At 40.5% G+C, this 24,457-nt stretch overlaps 1 protein-coding gene and 1 non-coding gene across 2 annotated transcripts in view; both read right to left on the bottom strand.

Moving 5' to 3' along the window:
- AP2B1 (adaptor related protein complex 2 subunit beta 1) overlaps positions 1 to 24,457 on the bottom strand; it is a 156,598-nt gene that overhangs the window by 111,195 nt on the left and 20,946 nt on the right. Inside the window, exons 4-5 of the mRNA XM_056127620.1 lie at positions 20,137 to 20,272; positions 18,365 to 18,610 (exon numbers count right to left, since the gene is read on the bottom strand). Of these exons, the coding sequence (XP_055983595.1) occupies positions 18,365 to 18,610; positions 20,137 to 20,272 (382 nt within the window). The remainder of the gene's footprint in view (positions 1 to 18,364; positions 18,611 to 20,136; positions 20,273 to 24,457) is intronic.
- LOC130036345 (small nucleolar RNA SNORA61) lies at positions 20,944 to 21,073 on the bottom strand. Its single transcript, XR_008794381.1, has one exon. It is a non-coding gene; the product is annotated as a small nucleolar RNA SNORA61 (small nucleolar RNA).

Raw genomic sequence — 24,457 nt, 5'->3', positions numbered from 1 at the left:
AGATATAGATAAAATCACACTACTAGCAAATCTTTCTCTGCCTTAACTGTAGGCCTGCCTTCAATCTGATCACTTTTTAAGGACCCTGTAAGTCTAAGGAAAAAAAGAAACATTTGGTGGGGGCACTCCCTGTGGTGTTCAGGAGACCATGAAACGCTGGGGAACAAACCTGGGTTGCTGCATGTAAAGGCACGCAGCCCTTTAAGCACTTCTCCAGCCCCTCAATTTTTAAAGGTAAGCAATTTGTTTTTTGCCTTACTTTTTACTATACCAAATACAGTGAGTTGTACAAAGAGATAAGTAGCCAAAATGTATTCAATATTTACTTTGTGTGATTAATCCTCAGAGTACTAACCCTCAAACTTTAAGATAACTGTTATTTCCCCACAGTGATTCAATCAATTAAAAAAAACCATAACTGTTATTAATATCACTTATTTGGTTCAAGAGGGGCAGCTTAAACGGTTTGGAGGCATGCTTTGCATATTAGAGTGCTGGAGTCAATTCCCAGTACCACATGTCCCCCCAGAACACAAAGCAGGGAGTAATCCAAAAACTGGAGGGAGTGGCCAAGGATAGCAACCCCTTCTAGTCTACCTACATGATACGAAAATAGGACTTAAAAATGAATTTAGAGACAGAGAATACAGAGAATAAGGCACTTGCCTCACATGTGATTGGCCCAGGCTTAATCTCCAGCACCACAATATGGTCCCCTAAGCAGAGCTAGGAGTAAGCCCTGAGTGACCCAAAAACAAACAAAAAACCAAACCAGATAAAAATGAATTTATAAGATCCCAGAAAATTGCTCAGTGGCTCACAACACCTGGCTTACAGATGTACGGTCAAAGCTAAATCCTTGGTACTGCCACATGCACTGAATGTGATCCTGCGTGCCATATTTCTGGACTCATTATAGCCAGGTGTACAAAAGCACAAGAGCAGTACAAGCCCCGGTGAGCACTGCGGCTAAAACAGATGTTCAAGGAAGTAGAACCCTAGTGAGATTGCATGAGCACTGAAATGAAAGAAATGCAGGATTCTGCAGTTTTTGAATCAAAATGAAGGTGTGCAAACCTCACTAAAAGAGGAAACACCATGCCTGAGTGTCAGCACCAAAACCTGGTGTGCACCCAACTCCCTGTGAATACCACAGTTAAATGTACAAGCACCAGAGTCATGTGTAAGTGACCCCTGCTCATTCCAATACCACAGTAACAAAGGGAAAGGTGCAGAAGAAGGAATTTAAAAAACAAATTCATAAATAAGGATAGGAAAATTTGATTTTTGTGTGTGTGTATGTGTTAGTTTTTGGGCCACTCTCAGCTTTGCTCAGGGATTACATCTGACTCTATTCCCAGAGATCACTCTTGACCAGCTCAGGGGACCATCGAGGGTGCTGGGATCAAACCTAGGTCACTACATACAAGGCAAGGAATTAACTCACTATATTATCAGTCTGGCCCCAATTACTAAAGGTTAACAAAACTAGAAAAGGTGTGTGTCTGATTTCAGCATCTGAGTGATAATCACATTCTCTGCAGCATTCATAGATATTCCAAGAGCTATGAACTAAGAACTTCAGAGGTGAAAGGGCAAGACCGATCAGAGATAATGGAAGATACTATGATCAAAACATTTCTAAGGATGGGGAGATAGCTAGGAGGCAGAGTGCGTGCTATGAATGTGGGAGAATCTGAGTTTGATCCCTAGAACCTGGATCCCAGGACATTGCTGGATGTAGACTGGAGTCCCCTATACCACTGACCCCAGGGAGTACCATCCACCAAACCCCAGCAATAAACTCTCCAGTCTAGCTGACCAAAAATTTTGGGGAGTGGTCCTGAGAACACTGCTTGGGAACCTCCTCTCTCCAAAAGGAAAAAGATTCTTAGTTTCCTCTTTTCCTTCAGGCAAAGGTGACAGGTAGATATATGTAAGGAAAAACTTGATTACCTCAGATATTTCAGATATATTCTGGTAGCACTGTAGAAAAAAAGATTTTTGTTTCAGCAATAAAATCTGATTTTATTCCTATTTACATTCAACCATTCTGAGGATTTAAATTTGACCTCAACTTTTAAAAGGAGGCAAAGCTGGATGGGAGGATATGGTTAGAAAAAAAAATATTTCTGCAGGGAGAGATAGTACAGATGCAGGGTACTTGACTTATATAAAACCAACTCAGGTTAGATCCCTGGCACCCCATACAGTTCCCCAAGTTAAGCCAGAAAGTCAGAAGTCCTGAACACAGCACCAGGATAAGCCCTAAGCACTGTCAGGTGTCACCCCCATCCATAACAAATGTTACTGTTGGGTCGGAGAAATAGTACAATGCAGGGCACTTGCCTTGCACATGGCCAACCCAGGGTCAATCCTCAGCACCACATATGGTCCCCTGAGCACCAACTGAAGTAGAGCCAAGAGTAAGTCTTGATATTGGCTATGGCGTGCGTGCGTGTGTGCGTGCGTGCGTGCATGCATACACGTGCACGAGTGAGCATGCGCACACACACACACACACATATACACACAAATGTTTCTGTAAAAAAGAAACCTATATAACTAGATATATACGAGAATGAAGAGTCACGGAGAAAAGCTACTTTATAAAAAAATCTCTCATAGATTTCCTTGACCCTATGAATGTTTTTTATCCTGAACTCAATTTCACACATGTTCTCAGCCTCCAAAGCCAAGAAAGACATTAGTTTCCAGTACAGTGACTTCCTCCTATTAATTCAATTACTGCCTAGAGGACTTTTATTTCCAGGAATGACCTTCCAAGGCCATACATTCTGAAAAGATACAAGCCTCTTGCATTTCTATTCAACTACAAATTCTTTTGGCTAGTGCCCCTAAATAAAGTGAAAACAGTCAAATAATTAACCAAGACAATGAAAAAACATATAGGTAGCTTATATAATTTTATCCTAAAAATCAATACCAATTTAGACTGTTGATCTCTTCTTTACAGAGTTACTTCAAATGACGTGCTAAAGCAGCACAGAGTAACCTATTTGTTCAGTCACTGTCATCTCAAGAGAACTTAAAGACTATGGTGTTAATTTTTTTTCCTCTTCAACAAGCAAAACTTAAGAGCTCATTCTTTCTTTAACCTAAGACTATCCAGAATGCCACTGATTAATACATCATATTACTTCTCCAATTTCCATCTCTACCCCACCCACTCCCAAGCACTTTTCCCCTCAAACATGCACTAAAACTTCTTAGTAGCAGTCAATACATTTGCATATGGTAAAGAAGTTGAAATACATAGTAACAGTTAGGATTTATAAATAAGATAATAAAATCCATACTTAAGTGGCTTAGGATGTGGTCTAATGAAATGCAAATATCCTCCTAAGTAGAAACACCACAAACAAGTATTGACAAATAGACAAAAGGCACTCCCTCAAAAAAAATCAGATAATTACTTGGCCCACAGACCCTAAAATTTGCATTTAAACATGCTGCAACATGTACAAAACAGGTCTTATCACACCATTTATTAACTTCCCTTTGAGAGTAAAATAAACCTCTGATAAATTAGAGCCTTCAGATGATCTTAAACGGGACACCAAGAAATGAATGAGCTGTGATCTTTTGGTACACTACTAAATTACTACGTGCAACAGATCCATTATGCAGAAGTTGAATTAAAGGCTTATCTTTTAAAGAATTCAGCTTTGTTTTGTTTGGGTTTGTTTTGGGAGGGCGTGACACCTGGTGGTGCTCAGAGGCTACTATTGCCAACTCTGTACTCAGGGGTCACTCCTAGTAGTGGGTGTTCACAGGTCCATGCAATGATGGGATCAAACCCAGACATCATGCATGCCGAGTATGCACTCAGTCTACTGAGAAATCTTGCTAGCCCTGAACAATTAGTTTTCAAAAGAAGCACAACCCAGCAGTGCTCAAGTGACACCAGGGCCACAGATGGTGCTCTGGGGGATTCCAAGGCTATGCTCAACCATAGTCAAGGGTAGTATGCAGTGTTGGTACTCAAATTCATGTCCCTGTGCAAGCAAGGCATGTGCCTCTGATCAACGAGCTCTAGCAACAATCCCACAAAACTTGGTTATTTGGTTTGGGTTGTTTTGTTTTGTTTTGCCATAACCAATGGTGCTTGGGGGCAGAATGGGGAGATGTGCGATTCTCCTGACTGTGCTGGGAATAAGGGCAGAGAAAATATGACTGACACGGATCAAATCCACATCTCCTGCTACAAAGCACACGTTCAGGCAACTTTAGTCCTCTCTCCAGTCAATAAGAACTTATTTTAAATAATTTATTCAAGTCACACTTCTAGTGGAAGTAGCCAAGTCAGAATTTAAAGTAGCCACTCTGGTGCTAAAGGCTATTTTCATAATCTAAATTTTTATAACTTTAACATTACAGATGCCTTTAGATGGATGACTCTTGGTTGGGAGGGAGTCAGGGGCTGTCCAATGCACTACAACATGTTTAAAGTATCAATGGACTCTCTCTACTAGATGCCAATAGCATCCTTCACATCAGCTGTAACAACCAAAACATTTCCAGACACTGCCAAAAGTCTCCCAAGCTGGGCAAGTGCAGACAATATCGCACTCAGCTGAGAACCAATAAAATGATCCCAAACTATTTCTACATCTAACTAGTACAAAAATTCTAAGATAAAATTTATATTTTTCTTTTTAAAAAAAATTTTTATTATTAGTGAAACACCTTGAGGTATAGTTGTAGACTTACAAATTTTTGTGCTTGGGTTTCAATTATACAATGATAGTACCCATCCCTCCACCACTGCCCACCCTCCACCACTACTGATCCCAGTACTCCCCCACCCCCATCCTCCCATTCCTCCCCTCTCCCCCTCTCCCCCCCCCTTTGTGGCAGGGCATTCCCCTTTGTTCACTCTCTACTTTTGGGTGCTGTGGTTTGCAGAAATTTAAATTTTTCTAACAGATTTTCTAAGTTCAAATTAAAAAAATGTTGGCAGCTAAACTCAAAACCTTAGCTAAAGGTTTAACTAGACCTAGTTAAAGTTATCCTTAGAACATGACTCTTGATCAGAACTCTCAACAACTGAAGATTAAGTATTTTAACAACACAGCAGTTCGTCTTAACAAAGAGAACAGAGCAAACAGTAGTGGGATCCATTCCTGTGGGCAGCTCACAGAGTGATGAAGCTGTATCACCAGCAGAAACTCCTAAGTACAAAATTAAGAGTAAGCTCTGAGTAGGTATGATCCAAAAATAAAAGCAAAAATTTCACTATATCACCAACAAAATCTAAGCCTTTAATATTATGGGTAGGGGGTGGGTGGGGTGGGTTTAAACCACACCCTATGCCAACAAGACCTAGAATACAGATCAGGGAAGCTAAGTTTTAAGTCAACACAAACACAGTTTAGGAGATCTGAGTTCAAAAACAAAAAGTCAAGCACATGTGGCAGGACTGTCAAGAGATTCTGGAATGATAGATTCTAGTGTAAATGTTAACTCAAGTTCGAATATATCAAAATGCCTCGGAGATGAAAAGGAAAAATTATAACACAGAGGGAGATTCCTAACATTTGCTAAAAGCTAGAGTATAATATTCATTATCACTCAAAAGAGCATTTTCCTGGCAGATAACAGATAGTATTTCTATATTTCTGACATTTGTAAAATCACAGGCGCTATTTTTCTACAGCTCCAAAGTTTCCACATTCTGAGTACAAGTTTACTTCCAAAACAGCAAACTAGTAAGATCTGTATCTGAAAATACAAGGTTAGCTCTAATTTGCTCAAAAAAATAAATAAAAAATTCTAGGGGCTGGAGAGATAGCACAGCGGGCAGGGCGTTTGCCTTGCATGTGGCCGACCCGGGTTCGATTCACAGCATCCCAAATGGTCCCCTGAGCGCCGCCAGGAGTAACTCCTGAGTGCAGAGCCAGGGGTAACCCCTGTGCATCGCCAGGTGTGACCCAAAAAGAAAAAGAAAAAAATTCTATATGGAATACAATACACTGCTGGAGTGACGGTACAGTGGATAGGGACACTTGCCTTGCCGATGGCTGACCCAGGTTCGATCCCTGGCATCCCATATGATCCCTAGAGCACCACCAGCAGAAACTCCTAAGTACAAAATTAAGAGTAAGCTCTGAGCATTGCCAAAAATAAAACCAAAAATTTCACTATATCACATCATCAAAATCTAAGCCTTTAATGTTATGAGTAGGGGGTGGGTGGGGTGGGTTTAAACCACACCCTGCTGTGCTTCCTTCTACCTCGAGATTAGGGATCATTCCTTGCACTGCTTGGGGTACCATATGTGGTACTGGGGATCAAACTAGAGTTTGATCAACATGTGAAACAAGCACCTTAACCCCTATACTATTTCTCTGGTTCAAACCTTTTAAATTAAGAATGCAGCATGGTATTTCTCAAGGACATAAAATGAAACTCAGTAAAACTGTATGGAACCAGAACCCCCAACCCCAAAATGGCAAAAGCAATCAGTGAAAACAGAGCATGGGAAGTATCATATTCTCCAATTTTGTACAACAAACCTATAGTTATCAAAACAGTGCAGAGCTAGAATAAAAGCAGACCCTCAGACCAATGCAATAGAACTGCGAGTCAAGAAATAAACTTTCATATGTATGGATAGTTAATTTACAAGAAAGGATTCAAGAGAAAGAAAAAAAGTCTCTTCAACAATTGGTGCTGGGAAAACTGGATACCCACAAGCAAAAGAATCAAACTGGACTATCTCACACCAAGCACAAAATTCAAAATGGAATAAAGGTTTAGATGTTAAGAGTCAAATTCAGAAAATACACTAAGAAAACAAAGGCAAAACATTCCATATTTGGTTTCAGAGGTGTCTTAAGTGATTCCACTCCAGTGGCAATAAAAACTAAAGTAAAAATAAATGGGGCCAGAAAGACAGTAAAGTGGGGAAGGCGTTTGCCTTGCATGCTGTCAAACCAGGTTTGATCCCTGGGACTGCACATGGTTCCCCCAAACCCCACCAGGGGTAAAGCCCAGAACACAGCCAGGTGGCATGACCCGCAAACCAATAAAATATATTATAAAAGACAACATCAAAATAAAGGCATCCTGCACTGTGAACGAAACAAAGGGAGACCCTCAGCCTCCTCTTTGCTGGCTACCTCTCGCCGGTTACCAGAAGAGTCCATCTTAGCTTCTACCACCTTAAATTACAATTCACTATGCAGTTTACCCAAGATATCCTTCTGAGACCGAGGCAATAAGTGTCTCCAGGTCTACTCTCAGATAAATGGGTGAATTATACCCTGGGCTGGAGAGTGATATAATGGGATGCCGGGCAAAGACGCAGAATGTTCCATGCCTAGCTCTTATCTTACCAATACAGAAAGCCCTAAAATTTGCACAACACATGTGACAGATAATTGGGAAACATTCGTCACAGTGCAACTAACAGCTCTATTAAGCTTAACTGTAGGGGGGAAAATACTGAATAAAATTCCCCAGACATAAATACACAACAGCTAAGCTTTCCCTATAGAAGCTTTTCCTCCTGCTCAGAAGCTGTTCTTAACCTCTGTTAAATTTTTGCTATTCCTAGGATGGAGATTGGGGAAAAACTGGGACAATGGTGAAGGGAAGTGTATATTCTGGTGGATGGTAAAGTGCTGGCATGTTTCATGCACAAAACCCTACCATTCCCAGTACATAATTTAATTTTGTAATAAAATTTTATGGGTATTTGGCATATTGGGTACGCCACGAGGAGTTTGCCAGACTCTGCCGTGTGGGCAGGTTACATTCAGTAGCCTGCCAGGTTGTCCAAAGTAAGAATGAGATAATAAGATGTCGCTTCCGGGAGCTGGGTTTTATAGTCTCTGGGCCTTGGCCGTTGATGGGATTACACAGTGCTGGGGATCAATTGGTGGGTGTGACCCCTGCCTACTGGAAGATGGAGGATCTGGGTGGAGGATACTCAGCCCCGATTCGAGCAGGCTTGGAGATCTCAGCCCCAGGACCCGCATGCCTTTGTTCCTCTGCCGGTACCTTCATGTGTGCCGAAAGTGGTCTCAGCATGGTTGTGGCTGGTTCTGGAGCCTTGAATATGGCACTTTTTAAAATCTCAGGGCTAAGACGAAGGAGATGTTACTGGTGCCTGCTTGAGGCAATCGACAAACAACAGGATGATCCGGATCGCGAATAAAATTTTAAATTAAAAAATAACTTGAAGGGGCAGAGCAATAGTACAGCAGATAGAATGTTTGCCTTGTATGCAGTATACCCAGCACCCCATAAGGTCCTCAAGCACCACCAGGGGTAATACCTGAATGCAGGTTCAGGAGTAAGCCATGAGCACCACCAGGTGTGGCCCAAGACCCACTTTGCTATTCACTATTTTAAACCTTGAATTTGTGTGCTTACTCTTCAGCACCCCAGATACAGACCCAAAAAACTTAAGTTTCACCAACCCAGAGACTCACCATTCCTGTGGTGAACTATTAATAAACCAAAAAGACATCTTAATGAATGGGAAATGTATATAGCCATAGTTCTGTCAAAGGGCATTAGTAAGTCACAAAACTCAACACAAACTCAACACAAAATTTTAAAAAATGGGGAGAAGTGCTGGACAGACATAAGACAACAGCCAGCCAGACATGGGTATATGAATAAAAATGCTCATCTTTGCTGGTATCATGGAAAAAAAAGTCAAAACTATAACAAACTATGAGCTCACATCCACGAAATGGTTCTATATTTAAAAGGTCAGAAAAATCAAAGTTACTTTCTTTTCACAACTTTTACAGAGATAGAGGTGGTTAAAAGAAACTATATGAAAGCTGTGTGTACTCCGGCAAAACTCTCACTCAAACTCAAAAGAAAGATACCCTATTTCATGGATAAACAACAGCTCAGAAACTTCACAGACTCAAAACCAAACTTAAAAGAAGGACTAAAGGTGCTACTGTAAGACAAGAAAAAACCCTACAAGCACAACAAACCCCTACAGAAAGATGGCACAAAACCCCATGACAATAATCTCCGTTGATGTCAATGGTCTAAATGCACCAATTAAGAGACACAGAGTGGCAAAATGGATTCAGAAACTAAACCCAACATTCTGCTGCCTACAAGAAACACATGTGAACAGTCAGAGCAAACACAGACTCAAAAGGATGGAAAACAATTCTGCAAGCAAACAACTCCCTGCAAACAAACAACTCCCTCAAAAAAGCCGTGGAGGCCATATTTAGTATCCGACAATAGAGATTTCAGATCGAAAAAGATTAGAAGGGACAGTGAAGACCATTATTTACTAACCAAGGGATATGTACAGCAGGAAAAATCACATTCCTAAACGTGTACACACCTAATGAGGGACCAGCTAAATACTTAACAAATTTTAAAAAAGGACATTGCTAGCAATACAATAGTACTTGGAGACTTCAACACTGCCCTATCACCTCTAGATAGATCAACACGATTAAAATTCAGCAAGGAAACACTGGCTTTGAAGGAAGAGGTAGAAGAGAGAGGGCTAACAGACCTATACAGGGCTTTGCATCCCAAAAAAGAAAGAATACACATTTTTTTCCAGTGACAAGGAACATTTTCCAAAATAGACCACGTGCTAGGTCACAAAACATACCTTAATAGAATCAGGAAGATAGAAATTGTATGGGCACTTCTCAAAAAATTAGAAATTGAGCTCCCGTTTGACCCAGCAATACCACTTCCAGGAATATATCCTGGAAATGCAAAAAAGTATAGAAGAAATGACGTCTGCACTTATATGTTCATTGCAGCGCTGTTTATAATAGCCAGTATCTGGAAAAAACCCAAGTGCCCAAGAACAGATGACTGGTTAAAGAAACTTTGGTACATCTACACAACGGAATACTATGCAGGTGTTAGAAAAGAAGAAGTCATGAAATTTGCATATAGGTGGATCAACATGGAAAGTATCAAGCTAAGTGAAATGAGTCAAAAGAGAGAGGCAGACATAGAAAGACTGCACTCATTTGTGGAATATAAAGTAACAGAATGGGAGACTAACACACAAGAACAGCAGAGATAAGTACCAGGAGGATTACTCCACAGCTTAGAAGCCGGGCTCACATGCTGGGGGAAAAGGCAGCTCAGATAGAAAAGGGAACACCAAGCAAAGGGTGCTAGGAGGGCACACTCGGGATGGGAGATGCAGATTGAAAGTAGAATATAGACTGAACTTGATGGCCACTTAATACCTCTACTGCAAAACACAACACCCAAAAGGAGAGAGAGAACAAAAGGAAATGCCCTGCAACAGAGGTGGGGTATGGTAGGGGGGACAGGACGGGGGTGGTGGGAGGGATGCTGGGACCATTGACGGTGGAAAATGGGCACTGGTGGAGGGATAGGTACCCAACCATTGTTATAACTGAAATGCAAGCACGAAAGTTTGTAAGTTTGTAATTGTACCCCACAGTGATTCATTAATAAAATAAATAAATAAATAAAAGGCCAGAAAAAAAAACACACAAGTGGCAGGAATGAAGAGAAAATGAGATCTTCATCCCTTTTGGTGGGTTCAATCTCTATGTGAAACAGTATGTAGATTTCTCAAAAACTTAAAAACAGAACTACAATATGATGCAAAAATATCACTTCTAGGTCTATCCAAAGAACACCAAACACTAACCCCAAAATAAAGTGCACCTATATCCTCAGAAGTGCTATTTAGAATACCCAGTATCTGGAAACAGGAATGGTCAGATCATAGTCAACATGTACTCTCAGATTTCAAACTCATTTCTGAAGCTATTTTTGTTTATTCACATCCAGAATGTCCTTCAGAGGTGAGCTAGAATTAAATTACTAATGCAGACCTTCCTGGAAATGCAGATATCTCTGCAAGAGTCTAACTTGCTGGTCGAATGCTGCCACCTTGTGGTGCACTTTCTGAAAAAGTGTAAAAAAAACAGCATGCAAGTAAGAAATAAGGACTCATATCAATTAACAAAGGAAGATAGACAGGATTTCCATTTTAGAAGTTTGCAGATGATATTTTATGTTCAATATTTTAACCATCTTAAGAAAATAACTTTTCTTAACATGTGTATATTTACATATTTAAATTCTATTCCATGAAGATAGTGGTTTTGAGACTCAGATTAAAAGTTTAATTAAATTTAACTTAATTAAAGCAGGTAAAGGTAAAGGTAAAGGCCCTCCCGTTGATCGTCGATTTGCTCGAGCGGGCCCAGTAACGTCTCCATTGGAGACTTTGTTGTTACTGTGTCTGGCATATCGAATACTCTCGGTAGCTTGCCAGGCTCTCCGAGAGGGGCGGAGGAATCGAACTCGGGTTGGCCATGTTGGCCACGTGTAAGGCAAATGCCCTACCCGCTGTGCAGATTAAAACATTTTAACATTTTTCCTAGCAATATGACCCTGGACAGTTCTTTGGTCACTAATGTAGATTTCTTAATCTCTAAAATGAATAACTTCTACTTCACTAGGAAGATAGGAGAACTAAGCAAAACATTATGAGTAAAAGTAGCGATCACTGTGCTTGGCATATAAAGAACTTTCTTAAATTTTTGTTATTCTGTGCTCAGTGACAACACAAGGGGTCAGGGATAAAACCTGGGTTGGCTGTGTGCAAGGCAAAAACCCTATCAACCACTGTACTCTCTCCAGCCCTAAAAATAATCAAAATTTAAAATTCCCTTTTCTTTACCATAAAGAAGCATCATAAGATTAAGGAACTGACAAGTCTGAGCTTTAAACTTTATATTCTAGCACCAGATCTGGAAAGTAATATGCATCCACGCAGCAATTAATTTCCCACCAGTAGCAGTGTATTCAATGGATAAAATAAACACGCATGTTCTAATGCAGTTGTGTTATGTTTGAGTAAAACATACAGGTGAGATGGAGAGTATAGATTAAAGAAAGTATGGCTCACTTCAGTCTAAACTTTTCAGTTCTATACTAAAACAAAAATGAAAAGTTCAGAAACACATCTGAGAATCACCTCTGGTGCTCCCTGCCATATAAGTTACTCTACTGGCTTTGCTCCAGAGACTCATAAATAAATCTCAAAAGAGATCAACAAGATGGAAAAATTGCTCCGGACACCTGTGAATAGCTGCGATGTCTAGGGCAGCTTCTAGGGGGGGTGGGTCATAGAGTACCTGCCCAAACAGAGCTCTGGCAGCCGACTGCTCTCATGTTCCAAAATCGCTGTCATTTGCCTGGCCGGCTTCCACTCTCTTGGGACCCAGCCTATTCCAGAAATTAATCTGTTGAGAAAATCAGGCCTGGGGGTTTTGTGACTGAACTTTCTAGACTTTTCTTGGAGTCAGGATGGGATGCCTCCCATCACTTCCCAGTATTTCCAGAAGTCCCAGCGGTCATACCCACACCCCAAAGCCACCACCCAGTTATAAATTTAACTCCAGGTGTACCACCCCCTTATAAATTCTGGACTTCCTGGACTCAAGGTTTAAAATTCAGGACTTCCTGAAGTTGCAGCTGCGTGACATTTCAATCTCTACAACATTAATAAACCAGCAGTAATCATACCAGATTGGATGAGACGTAAGGTAGAAGGTAACCAATCTCTATTAACAAAACAAACACAAAAGGCTTAGCCTGTAACATCATCTTAATAATTTCTCCTACAAGGACTTAACATCTCCATGATAAGGTACAATTTACACTAATTTTCTTCTAAGGAAACATTTTGATCATTCTGTTAGCAAAATGATTGGTAACAAGCAATATAAAATAAATTACTGAGGGCTTGCTCTTGGGGCGGGCTTAAGAGGAGGTTGGGGAAATTGGAGACATCGGTGGAGGGAAGGTACAATGGTGGTGGGATTGGTGTTGGAATATTGAATACCTGTAACAAATCATCATAAACAACTCTGTAAACCAAAGTGTTTATATAAAGTGTAGGGAAAAATTTATATATGCAGCTGTTACCTATGCCATGTAAATTCAAAAATATATTAAAATAGAATGCTTTAAAATTTTTACTAATGACAGGTGAATCATGATTATTACCATAATGAGATCCAAATGTAAAATTTAATGTAATATACTTCAGATTCCAGAATTGAAAACATATATGTATATATATAGAGAGAGAGAATAGGTTATTTTATTATGTTGTATGAAATGGTTTTAAATTTTCTTTCATAGGTCAAAATAATAATCACAAATTATCTGATTTAGTTTCTGATCACTTTGTCATTTAAGTTTTGTTGGAATAAACAATATAAAGTAAATTTGTTATGTGCCCAAGAGGGCTGGGTGAGATTGAAAGGGAAATTGGGGATATTGGTGGAGGGAAGGTCACATTGGTGGTGTTAGAACAATAAATGCTGGAAACTACTGTATAATGGACAACTTTTATAAAAAACATAATAATTTTTAAAAGTCTAGTTAAAAAAAAGAAAACTTTGAATCTATGTAGAACAAAGTCAGATTAGACAAGCAAAGTAGTCTATAAGGAGGCACCCAAATTCTCAGTCTTGTACTGGTTCAGTAACCACATGAGAGTCAATGCCTCTTTATTATCTGCACCCTGGGTGCCTTGCTAGCAATAAATGAATAATAGCAGAGAAAAGTTCAACTACTAAGAAGCCTAAAAAAAATTAGATTATACATTTTGAGGTTAGCAGGTACAATAATTTGATATCTAATGCTGTTTATCAACTCTGTAAAATTCTGAAATCAAGAGGTTAGAGCTATAGTACAGTGGCTAGGGTGTTTCCCTTGCACATGGCCAACTCAGATTTGATATCCAGCATCCCATATGGTCCCTGAGCACCACCAGGAGTAATTCCTGAGTGCAAAGCCAGGAGTAAACCCTAAGCACCGCCAGGTGTGGCCCCCAAACAAAGAACAAATAGAAAAATCTTTAATAAAAACAGGTTACAACAAAAGGTACCCCACTCCTAAAAGATTCTCTAAAGTCTAAAGACCTTAATTTTTCTCTAAAAATGTTCATAAGGGGGTATAGTGCCGCCAGCAGATCACTCTGCACCTATGAGGAGAGTGCATCAGGAGCCTGATGGCGCCTTCAGACTTCCAGATACTCCAAAACTGCTGCTCTGCCTTTGGCTAAACCCAAAAAACTTGGGGCAAAGTTTACCAAGAAAGTAAACATCCAAAAGTTAGTTATGTGGGAGACATACCCACAAACCACCTCCGGCTCAGCTATATAATTGGAGGCATGGCCTCTGTGATTCCTGATCATACTACATAACGGCCATGATCCCAGAAACTCAGAAACAAGTCTCAAAACCTTTTGGCAGAAATGTGTCCAGTCCCTGCAGTGGGTTGCAGGCGCTGGGCCACTCCGGGTGGGAATAGATTTCGTGCCTTGGCCTGTTCTCCCTGGCAGCCCAGTGGCTGCCATCCTCCAGAGGCCACTGGACAGTCAGGTTTGGGCCCACAGTGACAAAACACCTGGGGCCTCACGGGATGGGGGTGGTGCTGGCCCTTTCCTCCCTGTCCCAACAAGACCCCGAGTCGCCACCCACAAAAGGTCTCACTGGCTCCTGATCAAGCTGCTTAACGGCCATGATCCCAGAGACTCAGGAACAAATCTCAAAATCCAGGAGGTTATGGCAGAAATCTCTCCAGTTTAAGTGGTAAAATTTTGGAATTCCAAAATCGCGCGGCCACTACTGCAGCCAAGTGACATCATATGTTATTCATAAGCAGCAATGGAAAACAAATTGTCTACTGTTGCCTTTTCAGCAGACCTGAGTGTTGGGGTAAAATCCCAAATGATATGGTGGGTCTGGTGTAAAGTATTGAATGTAATCAAAGTAGAGAGGAAATGATGTGGAGATCATCTGCTGCACAGGTAGGGGGAGAGCGTGGAATGGGGGCATACTGGGGCTTTTGGGGGTGGAGAATGGGCACTGGTGAAGGTATGGGTGTTTCATTGTATGACTGAGACTTAAACCCAAAAAAGCTTTGTAACTGCTCTCACGGTGATCCAATAGATAAAATTGTAAAAAGTGGAAAAAAAAAGTAAGGTGGAGTTCATGCCCAATTCAATCACCTAATCAGTGGCTGAATAAATATCAGTACTCCTACATAAAAAAAAATAAATAAAAATGTTCATAAAACTACTTTTTAAAAATTTCCCCAAATCACTTCCTGATCTGTTGTAAAAATGGATTAAGAATTATTTGCAACATAGCTTCATGACAAATTTCAGAAGAGATGCAAGTCAAGCCACTAAAATTCACAGGCGCACCCATCTTCAGGCTGGAACCTCTGGGACGTACAGGAGAGGGGCAGGCCAAGTCCCAGTTCTGCTAAGCCTCAGCAGCTGCACCCATACCACACAGCTGTTGCCATGCAAGTGATCTAACTTCACTGTTTCTCAACTAATCTCTGCAGAGATGCCAAGTGGACAAACCATTCAATTACTTGAGTTTTTCAGGTTGAAATCTCTGGGGTCTTCTCAGAGTGAGGGCGGACAGCCTTCTCCTACACCCCAGTACTGCTAGAAACCCCAGCTGCCATACCCACAGCCACCACCATGTAGACAACAGCCCAGCTTCACAACTAACTTTGGAAGAGATGCAAGACAAGCCACTGAAACTCCTGGGTACTCTTGTAATTGAGCTGAAAATTAGAGCCCACTTAAGAAGGGGGCAGGCCAAGAACTGTCCCAGTTCTACAGAGCCTGGAGCTACTGGAGTGACACCTCCAAATTCTACAATACTGATGACAGCCCAGTTGGAACACACCAAATTAGATGGGAGGGTAACATAGGAGCCTACTAAACTCAACAAAAACACTAACACAGAAGGCTCAACTAACAACAGTTTATAGCCTAAACATCAGATAAGAACTTAATGACCCCGTGGTGAAATAGAACAATTTTCAAAAATTTTCTTTTACTGAGTCCGGCAAGCTACTGAAAGTATCTCGCGCACACAGCAAAGCCTGGCAAGCTCCCCGTGACGTATTCGATATGCCAAACACAGTAACAACAAGTCTCAAAATGGAGATGTTACTGGGCCCGTTCAAGTAAATTGATGAACAACGGGAGGACAGTGTTTGTTTTCTTTTACTGAAGTATTTCCGATAATTCCATTTGTCATTTAGTTGTAACAAGTAATATAAAACAAATTATCATGCACTTGCTAAGGAGGGCAGGCTGTGAGAGGGAAGATCACTCTTGTGGAGGGATTACTGTTGAAACACTGAAAACCAGCAGTATTATGAACAACTTTGTAAACCAATTAAAAAAAATTAAAAATTATCCTGGGCTGGAGCGATAGCACAGCGGGTAGGGCGTTCGCCTTACAAGCGGCCAACATGGCCGACCCGAGTTCGATTCCTCTGCCCCTCTCGGAGAGCCCGGCAAGCTACCGAGAGTATCTCGCCCGCACGGCAGAGCCTGGCAAGCTACCCATGACGTATTCGATATGCCAAACACAGTAACAACAAAGTCTCCAATGGAGACGTTACTGGGCCCGCTCGAGCAAATCGACGATCAACGGGAGGGCCTTTACCTTTTACCTAAAAATTATCCAAAAAGGTAATAAATGTGGCCCTAGGATAATAAAGATAGTACAGTGGATAAAGGACTTACATGTAGCCAGTCCATGTTCAACTCCTGGCATTATATGTGGTCTCTCAAGCCCTATTAGAAGTGATCCCTGAGCATAGAGCCAAGTCCTGAGTGCTGCTGGGTGTGGCCCAAGCACCAAAAAATAATAATAACTAATTAAAAATGTGGAGGCAACAAAAAAAAAAATGTGGAGGCAAGAGCAATAGCAGAACTGGTAGGATATTTGACATGCAAACAGCCGACCTGGTTTCAATTCCCAGCATGCTACAGAGTCCTTATGCCTGCCAGGAGTGATCCCTGAGCAGAGTCAGGAGTAAGCACTGGGCACTGCCAGATGTGGACCAAATACAAGAACAACAACTCTGGATAAATCTCACAAAAAGCTGAGTAAATAAAAACAATTTGTAGAGAAATCAAGAACTGGAGCAACAGCGCAGCAGGCACAGCATTTATTTGCTTTGCATGTGGCCCTTGGGTCTCAGGTTCAATCCCCAGCATCTCATTTGGTCCCCTGAGTACAGCCAGAAGTAATTCCTGGGCATCATCAGGTGTGGGGGGAAAATTGTAGACAAAACAAAAACAAAAAAAACAAATTTACTATCTTAACTGTAGAATTCCCAGAGAGAATTTGACTCCATAAGAGATTAGTTTAATTACTTCTCTTACACATCAACAATGATAAAAATGTTTATTTTGAGGTTAACATTTAAAGCTGCTTTCAGATTTTAAAATAAACCCATGAGGAGGGAGGATAAAAAAATGTGAATTGCTTCCTCCTTTGACCTTGATACTAAACTTAAAATAAACATTAGCCAAAACTTCCCCCCAAATGAGATAATCCAGGGACCTGAGAGATAGTACAAGAGGTAAAGCGTGTTCCTTCAAGTGGCCACTTCCAGTCAACCCAGGTTCAATGCCCAAAACCAAATACGGCCCCATAAACACTGCTGAGTGTCACTTCTGAGCACAGAGCCAGGAATAAAGAGCCCTTGAGCACTGCTAGGTATGACCCAAACCTAAAGCTTCCCCATCACCCTCCCCCAATATTTTTAAAATAAAACTTTAAGGTAAAATCTAAGAGAATAATAAAAAAGAACTTGTTAGTTTGGGGAGCAACTAGAGGAATAGGTGTGATACAAAGGTTTAACGCTCTTCTATTTTGGGTTCTAGGATATGGCTCAAGCAGGAGAGCATATGCCTTGGAGGGATAGTAAGACCCTTAGTTTGATCCCTTATACTGCATGGAAGCCCAAGCCCAAGCCCAAGCCCACATCACATGTGGCCTGGTAGTCTCCAAGTACCACTAGGAATGACCCCCACACCGAAAAGATAGTATAACCAGAGAGATAATACAGCAGATAAGGCACTTGCCTTGAATGTGGCTAACCAGGATTCAATCCCTGGCACCCTATACAGAGCCCTGAGCCCTCCCAGGAGCAATCCTTGAGTGTAGAGCTGGGAGTAAAGGAAAGGGAAGATCACTCTTGTGGAGGGATTATTGTTGAAACATCGAAAACCAGCAGTATTGTGAACAACTTTGTAAATCGATAAAAAAAATTAAAAATTATCCAAAAAAGTAATAAGCATCTCCTGAGCATCTCCACATGTGGTCCATGGGTCAAATAATCAAACAAAACCCTCAATTTTAATCATTGGTTTCACATCAAAATTCCCAAGAGTGACACACAATCTCCAAGACTCTCATGCTTCCTACCAAAAGTATACTCAAGAGTGTAATGTACCAAAATGGAAGACCCTTTTTAAGCACTCTCTAGAAAAGCTTATTACCATTGGATTCGAATCTGCTATGAGATCCCGAAGAGAATCCAGAAAGCCCTGATCTTCAACCATCTGGGCATTGATGTCGTGGAGTTTTGCCACACAGACTGCTGCTGTTTTCCGAACATAGGGATCTTCATCCTTTAAGCACTTGCGGAGGGGCTCACAGAGATATTCTGTAATCTTGTCCACCCGGATGCACCCCATGGTTCTGACGGCCAAGGCTCGAATCAGAGGATTTGGATCTTCACAGTCCTATGAAAAGCAATCAGTGACAAATATACTTGCAATGGTAACAGAAAGAAGGAATAAGCCACACACAAAGAAAGCACCTTTCCTCCTGTACTATCTCTCCAGGCACTTGACCGCCTTACTGTTCCAAACAGTTTAATAGAAGATAATTTTAAAACGTTGTCTAATTTTTTTAATACAGACTAAATTTCAGAAAACAAGCCAAAGAAAATTCTTAAATATATAAAAACAGAAATAACTTCATTATATTTATTAAATCTAATCACAGGAAAAGTTGACTTAGAAAGCCAATAAAATTAAGAAATTTTATTTTTTAGATTTTTTTTTATTAGTGAGACATCATGGGGTACAGTTGTAGACTTACAAATTTTTGTGCTTGGGTTTCAATTATACAATGATCAAATGCCCATCCCTCCACCAAAATTAAGAAAGTTTTAATGATTGATTTTTTGGAAAGATGTGACAAGAGTAATGTGGTTATGTTTTTAAAAAAGAGATCTTGGGCCAGATGTACAGTACAGGAGGTAAGACACTTGGATTGCATAAGGCCAACATCACCAACCCAATTTCGTTCCCAGCACCAAATGTGGTCCAGGAAGCATAGAAAGGGTCACTCCTGAGTCAGAATAGCCCCTGAGCACCACCGGGTATTTCCCAACCCAACAAAAGAGGATCTTTGAGTCCAGAGAGATACAAAGATAATTAAATGAGTTGGAACATATACTTTGCAGGAGGACCTGGTTTAAACTTTGGGACCACATAGCACAGCTGAGAACAGCACCTGAACAGCCACCAGATGTGGTTAAAAGGGGAGGCCCAGGTTAGATCTCTAGTACTGCATGGTCTCCAAGCACCACTAAAAGCTACCCTTGAGCAGAGTCAGGAATAGACCCTGAACATAACTGGTTCCCCTCCCCCTCTCAAAAAAAAAAAAAATTAGGTATTATTCTAACATATGGCTGCAGAGATTTGCTTTAATATTATCTAATCGGTGAGGGGGTAATTAAAGGGAGAATAAATTAAACAAACTGATCACGAATTGATAACTAATGACACTGCAAGATGAGTATTTAGAAATGTACTATATAATTTTACTTGGATATGCATTCCATAATAATAATTTTAAAAGTCAAATGTAAGATCCATTCATGAAACAAGATAATAGAAGCTTTTGCAATTTCTGCTACTTCTGACAGTCAAATTCTAAAGAAAAAACAGGTAGTCCCAGATTAGTGTACTTTAATCTCAAGGTAAAACAGTGAGGTTTCACTTGACTTTCTTCTCCCATCTAGCAAGGATGCACAGGACCAGCACCTAGCAGCAACTAGAAGGCTCCATGTATGTTTGCATTGGATGGCACATGCTGGCATAAATAACGGTTCAAGCATGAACATTTCAGTCTCTGATAGCTCTTCTTGTGGAGGCTCTCTCAGAATAGAGACTGCAATTTGCAATGTAGACATAAACTCTACCTGACCTCTGAAAAGGTTTTTTGAGCTAGAAGAGACTTGTTAGTCGGGAAATGTTACCTTCACAAAGCTATTGACAGCCATGATGGCCATGTCTGGCTGACTCTTGGCATAATTCATCAAGTAGAGATATACCAGCTTCTTTAACTCCAGGTTGTCAGTCTGCATACAGTTCACTACATCCGGAAAGAGTGAGCTAAAGAGAGGAGAAAAGAGAAAAGGAAAGCAAACATGTTGGTATCATAATCTACAGAGTAACTTACTGGTATTGGTCTAAAGAAAGCCAACTAAAATGAATTAGTTTTTTATAATGAAAATATATAACAAACAAAAGGAGAACAGATGAACACAATACAGCCATCACTTAGCTATAAACAAATATTGACATATGTTCAACAATAATTTTTTTGCAATGCTGGAAAATTTGAGCCCAGGCCTCATAGATCCCTGGCACACACTGTAATTTTTTTTTTTTTTTTTTTTTTTGCTTTCTGTGTCACACTCAGCAATAAGACTACATGGGATTGCTGGAAATTGAACCCAGGTTGGCTGCATGCAAAGCAAACACCCTACCCAGTGTACTAGTCCCTTGTAATTTTTCTTTTCTTATATTCTTTAGTTTTATGCATTTTGAACCACACCTGGCAGTGCTTAGAGCTTACTCCTAGCTCTGCACCCAAGGATGATTATTGGTGGCCCTTGAGGCACCAAAGAAGGTGCTAGGGATCAAAGGTGAGTCAGTATGTAAGCACCCAACCCACCGTACTCCTCTCTGGACCCTAGATTACTTTTAAACAACTCCTAGATATCACATCAGTTAATATGTAGCATTTTCAGCAAATCCTTAGGAATCTTAAAAAACAAAAACCTTGTTTAAAACTAGCCCATGTGCTACACAGCAGATGAGCCCTGTGAGACCATCTTCAATATTACTATTCCTCCTTTGAAGATGACCAAGACCAGTGTTCAGATATGATGGGAAGGGAAACAGGAGGGTCTTGGAAATCTTTTCCACGAGGCACTGCAGTTTCAAAACCCTATTATAATTTTTTGGTGGGGGAGTAGCGACTGGGGGGGCATACCTTGCTGTACTCAGGGTTTACTCCTGACTGTTCAGAGTTCATTCCTTGAGGTGGCTCAAAGGACCATACACAGTGCCCAGGACTGAACCAGGACTAGCCAGGATTGAACCAGGATTGAACGACGTGCAAGGCAAACACCTTACCCTCATACTAACCCTTCAGTTCCCAACTATATTTTTAACATTCCTAGTCTTCCTCTGTGACAAGGAGAAACTTGCTTTAGTAATTTCATGATTTACCATTCTTCTGTAAAGCCGTACAAAAACACAATTAGGACTGGAGAGATAGGACAGCAGGTAGGGAGCTTGCTTGCACACCGTAACCTGGGTTTGATCCCCAACAACCCATATATGGTACCCCAAACTTTGCTAGGAATGACCCTTGAGCTCAGAGCTAGGAGTAAGGCCTGAGCACAATGGGTGCAGCCCTCACTTAAAAGAAAACATTAGCTTAGAAGGGTTGAGCTTTTAAATATGATAGTTTAAGATATTTCAAAATATAAGCTGTATTTTTTAAATGCAGATTAACCATAATTTTATGGGAGGCAACAAATAATCTTCCCCCTATGCTTTCTCATTTGAGGAATCATACACACCTCAAAGTATCTTATAAGTACACTATCACTATCACTATCACTGTCACCCCATTATTCATCGATTTTGCTCGAGCGGGCACCAGTAGCATCTCCATTCGTCCCTGTCACGTGCTAGTGTAGTCCGATAACATACTGGGGGCTCTTTCAGGGTCAGGGGAATGAGGACCATCATTGTTACTGTTTTTGGCATACTGAGTACACCACGGGTAGTTTGCCAGGCTCTGCCGTGCAGGCGGGATACTCTTGGTAGCTTATAAGTGCAAGGAGAAGCAAATGTCAATATATTTTTATTGAAAATGACTGAAATAACTCTTCATATGGTCTAGCTTCCATAAGTTGTATGTTATATATTATGTATATACTAGTATGCTTAGACACACTATAAATTTAACAAGTATTCTCTAAAACTGTTTTTTTCTATTTCCTAGGAAAAGAGAGTGTGTGTAAAAAACAACTATAAACCAGTAAATAAAAGGCAAAACATTAAATTGATAGTAAATGTTAGATTTTAAATAACTGAATTACACTAGCAAAGATCAAGATCAAGGCTAGGGATTGACACAGTTGTTAAGTACATGCCTCAGAAGTTGTGAGGCCCTGGATTCAACCCAAATGCAAAAAAAAGAAAGCAAAAGTTTAAAAATAAGTCTAAATCAAGAAGAGTCAAAGCTATACAAGTAAATACAAGTAAAACTGCCAATTAATATGGGTCGGGGGAGGGTGGGCAGAAGGGGTAGAAATAGGTAGATGTAACATAAGGACATGAGTGGACCATGGTGGGCACTCCTGTGGTGGTGAGGTGTGGAACTGAGTAGATAAAAGTTAATACTGTTGTAAACATGTAACCTAAACTACAATAATTAAAACAAAGCAAACCTGGTCACTATGAGTTAATAAAGCTAGAAATCTAAACTTCTCAGTATAGTGGCCAAGCTATAAAGTATCAGCAATATTCCTAGTCCAAGGGAGATTCGATGTAAAAGTAAAACACATGCCAGATTCAAAAACCTCGGTGCAAAAAATACAATATAAGATATCTCTAACATTTCTGGTTATTGATCTTATGCAGAAATTATATAACTGGGTTAAAACATATCATTAATAAATTTCATCTGTTGTTTTTTTTTTTCCCTTTTGGGTCACACTCAGTGATTCACAGGGGTTACTCCTGGCTCCGCACTCAGAAGTTACTCCTGGCGGTGCTTGGGGGTTCATACAGGATGCTGGGAATCAAACTCAGGTCAGCCACGTGCAAGGCAAAAGCCCTACCCACTGTGCTTTCGCTCCAGCCCTGTTTTGCTTTTTTATGCAGGTGAGTGGCTCATGAAATAGAAAATGAAAAACTATTAATAGTTATCAATCATCGGGCTATTTGTGGTGTTTTTTAATGTGGTTACCAGCTATATTATAGCAACAAAGTGACATTATTTGAAAAGGAGACAAGATATAACAGCAATCTAACATAATATAATTGATCTCTTTTTTTTTTTTACTATAGGAGTACTGCTATTTCAATCTATTGATTAAAGTGGGCATGAACTCCACTCTATTTTTTTTTTTCTTTTTGAGTCACACCCAGTGATGCACAGGGGTTACTCCCGGCTTTGCACTCAGAAATTACTCCTGGCGGTGCTCAGGGGACCATATGGGATGCTGGGAATTGAACCCGGTTCAGCCACATGCAAGGCAAACACCCTACCCGCTGTGCTATCGCGCCAGCCCCATGAACTCCACTCTATTCTCTATTTTGTGTGCATCTTTCTAGGCATAGTTCAAATTCCATCTCCTCAAGGAACAGCTCTTCAGCCATTCCTATTTACAGGAATAGCTCGTTTTGCAGAATTCTTACTGAATTTAATACATACCATTTTAGTACTGAATTATATAACTGTATTTTATTTTATTTCTGAATTTTCCCAATTTGGGATTTCTTCAACTGGAGAACAAATGCAATGAAGACTAAAAGACAAATTCTTTTGTTTGATTATGATATGTGGTGTAGTGCGAGACACATCAAATAATTTCAACTTTTCTGAAGGATATAAAAAAAAAAAGTCTGGCAAGAATATAAAACCTTTACCAACAACGTCAGCTTTCATCAGTTCCCTTGTATTGACACTCTTAAATTCTAATGTTATCCTCAGCAAAAAGTCAGACCACCACCTACTTTTGTATGAGCCATAAGCTAAGTATCAAAGAGAAGGGTGCAAAGAACTAAACCCAAGTCCTCATTCACAAGGAACATGTGCTTTATCCCCTGGCTCCTCTTGGTTTTTGGGTCAGACCTAGAAATACTCAGGGATTTCTTCTGACTCTGTGCTAAGGAATCATTACTGATTAAAGGAATGCTGGGGACTGAAACAGGTCAGCAGCACGTAATGCAAGGACCTTAACTGCTGTACTATCTCTCCAGCCCCTAAAAGTGATTGTTTTACAGATGAGTATTTAACAACTGATTTGATGACAGAAAAGAATATTAACTCTGAATCCCAATTAAGCACATTGTTACTCTCCCAAAAAGAATCTCAACCGCCTCATTAGATGTCGGGTCGAGAGGGAAGGTGAGGATCAAAGAAACTATATACAAGTGGTTGAGAGGGCTGAGTTCTCGTGACACAGCAATTAAACTATATAGTACAGAGTTGTGCATAGGGACTACAGCAATACTCAAGCGGGGAGGACCTTTGCCTTGCACAGGGCCATC

Source organism: Sorex fumeus, unplaced genomic scaffold (assembly GCF_029834395.1).
Source record: "Sorex fumeus unplaced genomic scaffold, SorFum_2.1 ptg000063l, whole genome shotgun sequence".
NCBI classification, from domain to species: Eukaryota; Metazoa; Chordata; class Mammalia; order Eulipotyphla; family Soricidae; genus Sorex; species Sorex fumeus.
This window is presented reverse-complemented; position numbering and strand designations above follow the sequence as displayed.